The sequence below is a fragment of the Neoarthrinium moseri genome (assembly GCF_022829205.1).
Source record: "Neoarthrinium moseri strain CBS 164.80 chromosome Unknown scaffold19_Wmoseri_CBS_16480, whole genome shotgun sequence".
NCBI lineage: Eukaryota > Fungi > Ascomycota > Sordariomycetes > Amphisphaeriales > Apiosporaceae > Neoarthrinium > Neoarthrinium moseri.
The window spans coordinates 447691-457303 of record NW_026055133.1 but is presented as its reverse complement, the minus strand read 5'-3'; the positions used below and the strand labels follow the sequence as shown (position 1 = coordinate 457303).

The 9613-nt window shown below is 53.2% G+C and overlaps 5 protein-coding genes across 5 annotated transcripts; 2 read left to right on the top strand and 3 right to left on the bottom strand.

The window, feature by feature from the left end:
• Window positions 1-254: 254 nt before the first annotated feature.
• Window positions 255-1346, top strand: JN550_005956 (uncharacterized protein; the record flags this gene model as incomplete). Its single annotated transcript, XM_049317640.1, has 1 exon — window positions 255-1346. One exon carries the CDS (start codon window positions 255-257, stop codon window positions 1344-1346), a length of 1092 nt encoding a protein of 363 aa, XP_049172199.1.
• A 184-nt stretch (window positions 1347-1530) lies between these two features.
• On the bottom strand, window positions 1531-2949 carry JN550_005955 (uncharacterized protein; the record flags this gene model as incomplete). The annotated part of the gene is made up of 5 exons (XM_049317639.1): window positions 1531-2254; window positions 2325-2449; window positions 2498-2717; window positions 2778-2814; window positions 2877-2949. The coding sequence occupies 5 exons, from the start codon at window positions 2947-2949 to the stop codon at window positions 1531-1533; spliced, it is 1179 nt and encodes a 392-aa protein (XP_049172198.1).
• Window positions 2950-3926: 977 nt separating this feature from the next.
• Window positions 3927-5654, top strand: JN550_005954 (uncharacterized protein; the record flags this gene model as incomplete). The annotated part of the gene is made up of 1 exon (XM_049317638.1): window positions 3927-5654. One exon carries the CDS (start codon window positions 3927-3929, stop codon window positions 5652-5654), a length of 1728 nt encoding a protein of 575 aa, XP_049172197.1.
• Window positions 5655-7135: 1481 nt separating this feature from the next.
• Window positions 7136-7506, bottom strand: JN550_005953 (uncharacterized protein; the record flags this gene model as incomplete). The annotated part of the gene is made up of 2 exons (XM_049317637.1): window positions 7136-7278; window positions 7320-7506. The coding sequence occupies 2 exons, from the start codon at window positions 7504-7506 to the stop codon at window positions 7136-7138; spliced, it is 330 nt and encodes a 109-aa protein (XP_049172196.1).
• A 670-nt stretch (window positions 7507-8176) lies between these two features.
• Window positions 8177-9079, bottom strand: JN550_005952 (uncharacterized protein; the record flags this gene model as incomplete). Its single annotated transcript, XM_049317636.1, has 1 exon — window positions 8177-9079. One exon carries the CDS (start codon window positions 9077-9079, stop codon window positions 8177-8179), a length of 903 nt encoding a protein of 300 aa, XP_049172195.1.
• Window positions 9080-9613: the final 534 nt, after the last annotated feature.

Sequence of the window (9613 nt, the reverse complement as noted above, 5' to 3'; positions counted from 1 at the left end):
GTTTGGACTTGTGTTTCTCAACCATGGAGCACAAACATGATCTAATTCTCTGCAACTGCCGGAATTATGTCTAGATTAACTTCGGTGCAGGCCCAGTCGGTTCGACTACGTGGTATCCGAGTGTTCGAGTGTTGTTCAGAGCAGCCAAGTGAATGCAACTCGATGGATTGGCATATAAGCCCCGGGTGGAAGGCTGTTGCATTTCAGACTGGCGACTCAACCACGCTTGTTTCTCTGGAGGCAAAAGAGGAATAATGGGAATCTGTAAAGCTTTATTTGCCTTGGCGGTGGCATTCCATGCCTTCCCCGGCGCCCTCTCGCAGGAGGCGACCACCACGTTGACGGTGACCGTCACACCTGCCGCTCCTCCGGACGTGGTCGTCAATAGGACGCTTACCAGGTCTGTCTACACGGCTAGGACGACTGTTCCGACGTATCTGAACTGTACCACCTCTGTCTTCGCTCGGCCGGCGCCGCCTCCCACCACAGCAACCCCAACTTCGTCGCCTACCTCTCCCGTTGTGGACGTGTCGACATCCCGGCTCTTGCCGCGACAAGATAATGTGACTGCCACAGTAACGGCCACGGTCACGGCTCCAGCCCGCCCCGCCCGGACCCGGACCGCGTACATAGTTGAGACGCAGACTCAGTCAGGGGCACAGACGTTCTCGAGGTACCAGTGCGTGGCGACCATCGCGTACTTGTACACGACGGACGCATCAACGACCGTCTCCGTTACGCAAACTTCCTACGCAACGACTATCACGGCCACGTCGAGAATCACCTGCGCCGGGTTCCCCGGCGGCGGGCTGCCAGTTGCGAAGACCGAACAACCGGCTCTTCCAAGCGAGACGGTATCCACTCCTATCCTCCCGCGACAGGAGAGTCCAACTCCAAGCTCCCCGGCCACATCCCTGACTCCCCTGGGCACGCTCACCACCAACACCGTGCACCTTACCCGGACTGCGTATACAGTAGTGAGATTCAACGCCACCGGCTCGACGGTGGCCGTCACGTACGAGTGCAGCCCGACGGTCTACGACACCGTGACCGTAGCGAGGACGCGCACGGCGTGGCCGTCCACCGTGACAGTCGTCAGCTCCGTCGTCTGCACCGGTCGCGGGACGCAGGCTGAGATCCAACCGCGGCAGACGAGCTCTCCCACCACGACGCCCGCGCCGACGATTTCGGACCCAGGCGCCATTCACCGTACGAGAACCGTCTACCCGACCGTGACGGTCACGGAGGCGTCGGCGACAACACGCGTCATCATCAACTGCGCGCCGTCGTCGCCCCCGACCACGACTAGCACCAGTTCGGTTCCGCCGTCAAGTACGCCTCCGTGAGGGGAAGCTGAGTTGGGGGAGTGGATAGGGGGGAGGAGATGGCTGCTTTGACTTCTTGTACATACTACTCTAATCACCAGCAACTTTGTGTGCGCGCGCCAATAATGAAGCTGATTCCCGTCAAGCCGGCGTCTAAAATGCACCACGGAATTCAATATAGTGTATGTGTCTGGAAGCGATTTGATTAAAATGGCACTCTTGCATACGCCGCTGCGGCAGGCGTTGATCGCATGATAGTAGTGACCAAAGGTACGGGTTCATCGTCGGCCAGCTTGGTCGTAGGATAAAACACCGAAAGTGTCCCCAATGCAGGTGGTCGTTGTATCGAGGTAGCTGGACTCTCCCCGACCACGGCCCTCTCCCATAAGCATTTGAGTTGGTCCTCGCCATCGAACGGCTCCCCAGATGTCCAGTTGAAAAGGACGTCTTTCGCGTCCTCCCAGTTCTCTATCTTTACGTGTCGACTGACCCGACGAATCTTGGACAGGAATGATTCTTGCCAATATCCTAGTTGTTGACGTTCTAGCGCCGTGCGGGCCTTTACGTTCTCGAGGACGCAGAGCCCGAACACAGGGGCCCACATCCAAGCCGCCACGGGGTACGTCCCGTCCAGCGCCGCTTGCTCCGAAACGGTAACAGCTTCCAGCAGGTCTTCCAAATGGAAACTGAGGAGGAAGATGTCCAAGTCTTCGTTCTGTAGTATCAGGAAGAAATACATGTAGGACCACATGAAGCCGGTGTAGGCAATCCAGGTGCCCGACAGACTTCTCCTGGGGTTGAACACACTGGCGCGGTTTGCGAGCATCAGCCGCTCGAACGAGTCATTGATGGATGGCCCCCTGTCTGTGTCGTCGCTGCATTCTTGAGCCAGTACCTGGGCCTGCCCTTCACCAAGACACCACGCTACCCTATAATTGCAAAGAGTTAGGGGACCTGTTTGAGGATAGATTCGCCAAGCAGCCGGTCGTTAAGACTCACATGGAAACCACCATGCTTTGCAGCAGAGGACACTTTGGTCTCGTCGGCCGGGGGTGTCTCACTCTAGTAATTCGATTGAGGCCAACAAGATGAGTCTTTGTGTCATCCGTCGACCCAAGTGCACACTGTGTCCGTTTAGAGCCTGTTCAGAGAGTGTTCGCGAGAATCCTTACCTCGACTATTGCCAGACTGCTCACGCACGCGATTACGCCATCGTCAACACCATTCTGGATGTGTTGTAGTCGGCTATTGACGTGACGCACAGCCTCGATTTTGTGGTGGATTATGGCTTGTTGGATGGATTTCTTGGCGGGGTTCTGTACGGCGTAAGATACACTTGCAACCAGCATAGCTGCATGCAAACATGCGGGATCCAACAGGGCGCGCTGGAGACTGTAGGGTATCGAAATCAGCACGTCAGGCTACTAGATACGCAGAAGAAGTCTGGCTTACACGCAGGAACCCCCTCGCCAGCTCGAATACCGAGTCACTGCGAGACGTCAGTTTCCGTCGACTTGGGGCTGACTTCAAAACGTTGCCCTCAAAGCTTACTGAAATCAGCCAACTCCCGGGACCCGTCTAGGAGTTGGATAGGGTGGCCAAAGAAAGAATGCTTTGGCAACATGTCGGAAAGACTTGGATTCTCCCGAACTTCATGAGTTGTTATCGACCAGTCATCGTCTTCATTGGACGCCACTTTGCTCTCGAATATACACTCTCGGCCGCGTATTAAGCATCGTGAACTAAGAACCGTTAGTCTCGATAAGTGGTTAGTCTCCCCGCGGTTCCTTCTAGGGCAGTTTGCCGCAACTAGGGATGCGGCCAGATGCCGAGTTTGAGGTCTGCTGGCAACGCGCAACTCCCAAACGGATCAAGCTACGTACCACACTGGCCGAGTTTGATCGCACTTGACGTGGCGGGCTTTGCAAGTCTTACAACTGTGCTCATTTATGTCAGTCTTGGACACTCGAGTCGTTTTTGGGGGCGGCCTACCCTAGCCGGGACCGCCCGTGGTGCCGGCGCTTTCGTTCGTGCGGCGCAAGCGGCTTTCTAGGCATTATTGACCTCGCTTGCTAGGTGGGCGGAACAACTCAGGACCCTCTGGGCTGTCAACCGCCAAAGGATTGGATTTCAGGGATGTGTTCGTATAGAGAGTCACTCAGCGCGATCAGTCGCAAGCCTTGTATGTGGGGTTCCAGAATTTGAAATGTCGGAAGGCGGCGCTTTTGTACAGTGGACACATTTTGAACACCCCCGAGCTGAGAGCTTACACAAGATTCAAGAGGCAGCACCAGAAAGACAGTCATTAGTCAAGGAGCGAGGTTGCCCATGATCATGCCAGACTGAATCTATCAACAACTAGACCACCATTGGGTGTTCGGGGCGAAGTACATACGGCAGCTTACATGGCGTCTGGTCTCACGGGCCGTGCATGCATACGACGCTGATCTCACGGTACTTGACTACCCCACGCGCGGTCGCGCTACCTACCTGCACCCAATATCCAAGCGCGTCCAACCAAACGCGCCCTGTACCTGAATCCACTTAATCCATACAAAAAGTACCCAACATACCGCCGTCAGCAGCCAAGCATAATCAACGATGGCTCCGCGAAGGGTGATTGCGGACTCCGATGATGAGGACGATGACGAGCTCAGTCCTGTCAAATCCGTCGCGGGTGCTATTTCGGCGGCGGGAGATCCGCGCCTCGACATTGAGCCGCTGAGCCCTCACCACCGGCCGGCCAGTCCCATCGTGAGGGAGTCGTCGCTGTTGACGCTGAACGAGAGGTCGGGCTCGACAAACCCGTCCTTCTTTGCCAATGTCTACGAGGAGCAGCAGGGCAATGCGCTGCAGCAATCCCATCTCATTGAGAGCATTGTGCGTCTGAGCCAGAGAGCAAGCGCGAGCAGTGGAGATATCTCTTCGCCCGGTAAAGGCAAGGCAAAGGGCAAGAGGAGCAGCACAAATGCGAGCAGCGCCACGGACTTGACCAGCCCAGTTCTTTTGAGCAAGAAACCGCCCCGAAGAAGTCAACTGGCTCAGATGAGCGATGCTACCGAGTTCACGACACCAAGGAAGAGTGCTCCAAATGACGAGTGGGAATTTCCCGACAGCGGTGACGAGCTTGCTGCGCCAGGCAGCAAAAACACGAAAGCAAGGCTATCTAGGATCAGTGGCAAGCGGAGGAGAGGGGACCCGACAACGGCACCAGAAGCCCCTATTCGAGGAGAACTGGAGGTGGTTGATTTGATTGACACATCTTCAGAGCATGACGTATCGAAGAGGAGGAAGGTGTCTGCAACGGCTGCGGCAGATTCAGCCGTTCAGGAAGCTGGGACCTTCTATGTTGCGCAGAGCAACTTGTCTACCAGCCAGAAGCAGAAATACCGAAGGGTGCAGATCTCGGATGAACGCGCGAGCGAAGCAATACCGGACTCGGGAGCACAGCATCACTCAAATCAAAAGTCCAGCTGTGCCACGACCATTGCATACTCGACGCCAAGTCGCTATGCATCGTCTGGTCCTAGACCACCATGGGAACTAGAACAGCAGGAAGCGCGCGAGGATGACCATGAGGATGGGTTTGCGCATGCAGAACCCATTGATGATGAATTGTTTGAGGAACCGACCAGTGACCTGGACCCCGAATATGGCGAGTCTACCGAGTCGCGAAAGAAAGCAAAGACGAAACGACCAGCCACCACTCCGAAATCTTCAGTCCCGTCAAAGGAAGCCTCTCAGCCGAAGAAGCGAGGACGGCCGAAGAAACAGCCTGTCACGGAAGAGGTGCCGCCCATGGAGGACCCAACGGCCAACCACAGTGATGCACTCCCTCCAACAGCACCAGTACCGAACCCAGGCCCAGAGTCGGAGCCAGTAGCAAAACCGAAAAAGAAAAGAGGTCGGCCGCGCAAGTCCGAAATACCGATAAATGACGATGTTGGAGATCAGATTCCAACCTTTGAGGAGCAGTCAGGGACGAATGAGACGAAGTTAGGAGTTCCCCCTGGCAGGCATTTGGAAGACGAGAGTACGGCAATCGAAGATAGTGGGAAGGAAGTAGAAGCAAATGCAGCCACGAAACCCACCGACCATCAATCGAAACCCAAACAACCACCCAACCCGAAGGAATGCGCATTGCCCCTCAAGGAGACCGATCGAAATAGCATGTTGAGGTCACAGTCAACTCTCTCAGATTCCGACAAGTCAACTGCAACCACTTCATTGTCGAAATACACGCCATCGCAGGCGGGAAAGTCAGTATACCGAGTTGGCCTCAGCAAAAGGTCCAGGATTGCACCGCTGCTCAAGTCTCTGAAGAAATAATTTGGACTGTGGGGTTCATGGCACGCTTACGTTTCTGTCAATATGCAATGGCAATGTGCTTGGAATCTTTGGGCTCACGGCAAGGGAACCACGCAGAGTATTGCTAGCTTTGGCCAAGTACCGGCTGGTGCTTGTGTCGGCGGCACGTTAGTCTAGTCTTGCATGAGCGTGATTAAGAACAACACACCACTAATCAGCAGTGTTTTGACACGTACATCCCTCTAAAGAAAGATCTTGCAATTCTAAACTTGGAATAATACCGTGCGCTCTGTCTCGTTAGGCCGCCGAAGCCGTCTCGCTGCGAAGGTGAATGTGCAATGGCTTGGCTATGTCCCATACCGAAGTGCGAAGCAAACACCTCAAGAGACAGACGAGACAGCTGTACTTCCAAAGAGATAATCTGAAGTACTCCTACAGTTTACCTACGTTTGGGAATAGTAAAAATGACCCTTTTGACATAGAAACCGTATTACATTTCGACAGATTATGATTCAGTGTCCAATTGCCATTTGTCGATACGGGCGAAACGGTCGCATGTTGGAGTCCCTAAACGCTAGGTTGAGTGGCGGTGCGCTTGATTTCACCCCACATCCAGATGCGCGTTGTCAAGGTCTAGCCGAACCAGTATGCTACCGTCAGAAATCCCAGCGCTATTGATTTGGTCGGTGTGCAGATAGAAAAGCTACTTAGTTGGAGGGAATAGGAAAAAGAAAGCAAATTGGCAAAAACATACAACACCGGGTATTCGCTGGTGGTCACCCACCCAACTACTAATCCAGCCCTCTCCAGTTTATCTAGGGCAGAGCGGACGGGATGCCGAGTTCCCTGGAGGGTATGGTCGTATGTGATAATAGTATGCTTTTTCTTCGTACATATATCATGAAACGCAATTGTTTGGGAAGAAGCAATTTAGTGCCATTTCTTTAGGTGCTTTTTGGTGTTCCAGCAACCTGACTCCCTAGTAGTAATGTTCCCAGACCTCCTGTACCCTTCGTTCCACGCGCCGTCACCATCTTCATTGCCATGCCCTGATCTCGTGCTACTATGCTCCCTAGTCCTGCAGACACTGTTGACATTCTTCTGCTTCTTCGGTACGACACGTGAGAGTTATGCGTCTGTACGCCATCCATTAGTGATGAAGGGCGTGAACTATGCAGCTAGCATATGTCTTACCGACAGTGCTCAGGAGCCTTTCCCGAAAGAAATTCAATCTGCAATATAGTTTTCGTTGGTTTGTCTTTGGAATTCGTATCTTCTTCATGATCATTAGCTCCACCTCCTATATCGTAGGGCGCGACTCGCAGACGACACCCATCTCATCGGGACACCGTTTGGGGCTAGCGGGCCAAAGCCGCAGTGCATAGCAGAGAGAAGATCTGTCGTAAAGACGACGTCTTTATTTGATTTGCTCTATTGTGGTCCTATATCAGGTGCTGACTCGGGGTGTCACCTGGCTCTATGCTCCAATCTTGCAACCCATGTCAGGGTAAAGCTGCCCAGCAGCTGTAGACCTCGTGCATGTTCTTTCCTTCCGTTCGCTCGGGAAGGGGCCCAGTGTCCTTCGTTTCGATGATGGCCGAAGTGCGGCTCGTAGGTGTCGTTGTAATATATCGCTGGCTAGAGCCTAGTGACGATGGGATATACGTGAGGGGGAACGAGACTTACCAGACTTCCCACGTAGTATATCCTCGATTGCCAGGTTCCCTCCTCGGTCGGAAGGTATGTCGTCGACATCGTACATATCGATGTCGGCATTCATATCAATCGTCTCCGCAGTGCAAGCTTCCAACATTGGAGTATCGCCATCGGAGTCCAACCCATGACTTTGGTCGATACCAAGGTGGCCACACATGTTGGGATAAAAAATGTTATTCGGTGGGGTCATATTGAACCAGAAGGAGTCAGAATGGGTCGACCGAACGAGAATATATTTTGGAAGAGAAATTGGACAAGATGCGGAACTGTACGAAAGACCCCCGCCAATTTAAGTTTCTCTCAGAAAACGCGTCCCAGACGCGTTCTGGGAGATACTATATTTAGCCTGTAAAGAGCCAGAAAGAAGCGAGAAGAACACGAATTCACGTGACGGGGTACTGCATATAATCCCACGTGGTAAGCCGTGGGGGTTCCAGCCCAGCAGCACCGTCAAAATCTTGGCACCGACACTGGCCCAGCTGTTCTGTGTGGACAGGCGTGCCGCTTGCTCAGTTTGCATTTGATTCCGCAATACCTGCAAGATTGGGTTGGCATAGACCATCAGAACCAGTATGGGAAATACCTTTTGGGATCATCATGATACCTTCGTGGATGCAGTCTCACCAACCTACAGCAACTCAGAAACACAAGTGACATCGAATCACTTCCTCACTTATTTTGCAATATGCGATGGTCTACTTTCACACGATCAGTGCCTTGGCATTGTTTGAGCAAAGGTCATTTACGTATAAGAGTAAGAGCTCAGGTCCATTTAGTAGTATTGGCCAACAATGCTGGCACAGTTTTGGAAGGGGTTTACGACGAAATCACGGCTTCAAAGCACCCTTCAACACTTGCACTGCCCAGATGTACAATTCTTCACGTTTCTTCCATTCCAGCGTTCCCTTCTCTGCCCCAGTGTCGAAGCTATGGGGCAATCCCTTGAGCATTTTTAAAGGGACTTTCTTCCCGGCATCTTGCAATATGTCGCCGTCGCAGGTGGCGATAGCTACCGTTGGTGGGAAGTGCTCCGGTTCAGCCAGAGCCGGCGACACACGGGGGTCGGTACGCTTTGCATTGTCAAAGACGTATGAGTCGTTGAAGATGTGAGCAATGTACGGTGGCGGCGGCTTGATGGGTTTTGCAACCATCTTTGCCTCGGGTGCCACTGACATGTCGACAAATGGATAGATCAGCACTGCCGCGGAGATGGAGAGAAGACTTCTGGAGGCTATTGCTGCTGCCAGACAGACTGTGGCGCCGGCACTGAAGCCAGACACGGCAACACGGGAGCTGTCAAACCGGTCTGTCTGCGTGGATGTCCAGCGTAGCACGTCCTCGGCGTCTTCCAATGGCCCCGGAAACGGTGTTTCGGGCGATTTGCGATAGTCAACATCCAGGACGAAGATGCCTGTCTCTTTCGCGATCTGTGCGCAGAAAACGTTGTTACTGCCGTGCAGAGGTATAACAAAGCCGCTTCCGTGCCAGTTGACGAGGACAGGTTTGGGCGAGGTCGTCGAGTCGGGATAGTATAGGTGCGCGTCAATAAAGCGGCCCGAATCGCGCGAAGGAATGCGCAAGTGTTGAGTGTGAACGCCCAAGCTTTGCGTCAGGAGCCTATCCCGACGAAGCCTCACATAGATCGGCACCTTTATGAGAAGGCGTAAACAGGTCACCAAGATCTTTAATCGCAGGTATACAAGAAGACTCATGCTAGTAGGCGGCGCCATCTTAGCCGATCAGCCTCACTGTATAAGTGTCGATGGTTATAGTCTCGTGCGTTGCAGAAACTAAGCTGGGATCAAATCGCGCTTGTATCTGACAAAAAAGGTGGTCTTATTGTCTTGGTGGGAACCATAAGCCGTAGAAGTGACAAATTGAATATTCTGGTTGGCTGGCTTACGTGGTATTCTGCGCCAGAGATCCATGCCTGCTAACAGGCAGGGGGCTGTTGCCTGAGAACGATCCTTATGCAGCACCTCCAGACGACAACGAACTGTGCTCGACATTATCAACCTGTCCACGACGGGGTTTCCGATATTCAAGGTTCATCGAAGTAGAGCATTTTACTTTTTTTCGATTGTAGGATTCGATCTGTGGGCCGTGATAGCAACGCCCGATTGTCAGTACTCGTACAGCCAGATGTATCTTGAGCTCAGAGAGCACACGATTGCTCGCAGGCAAATACAAGCCGTTGTCTTCGGGCAGTCATTCGTCAGTATGCCAACATGGATTGCACTCATAGCTGAGGTGTGCACCAACTG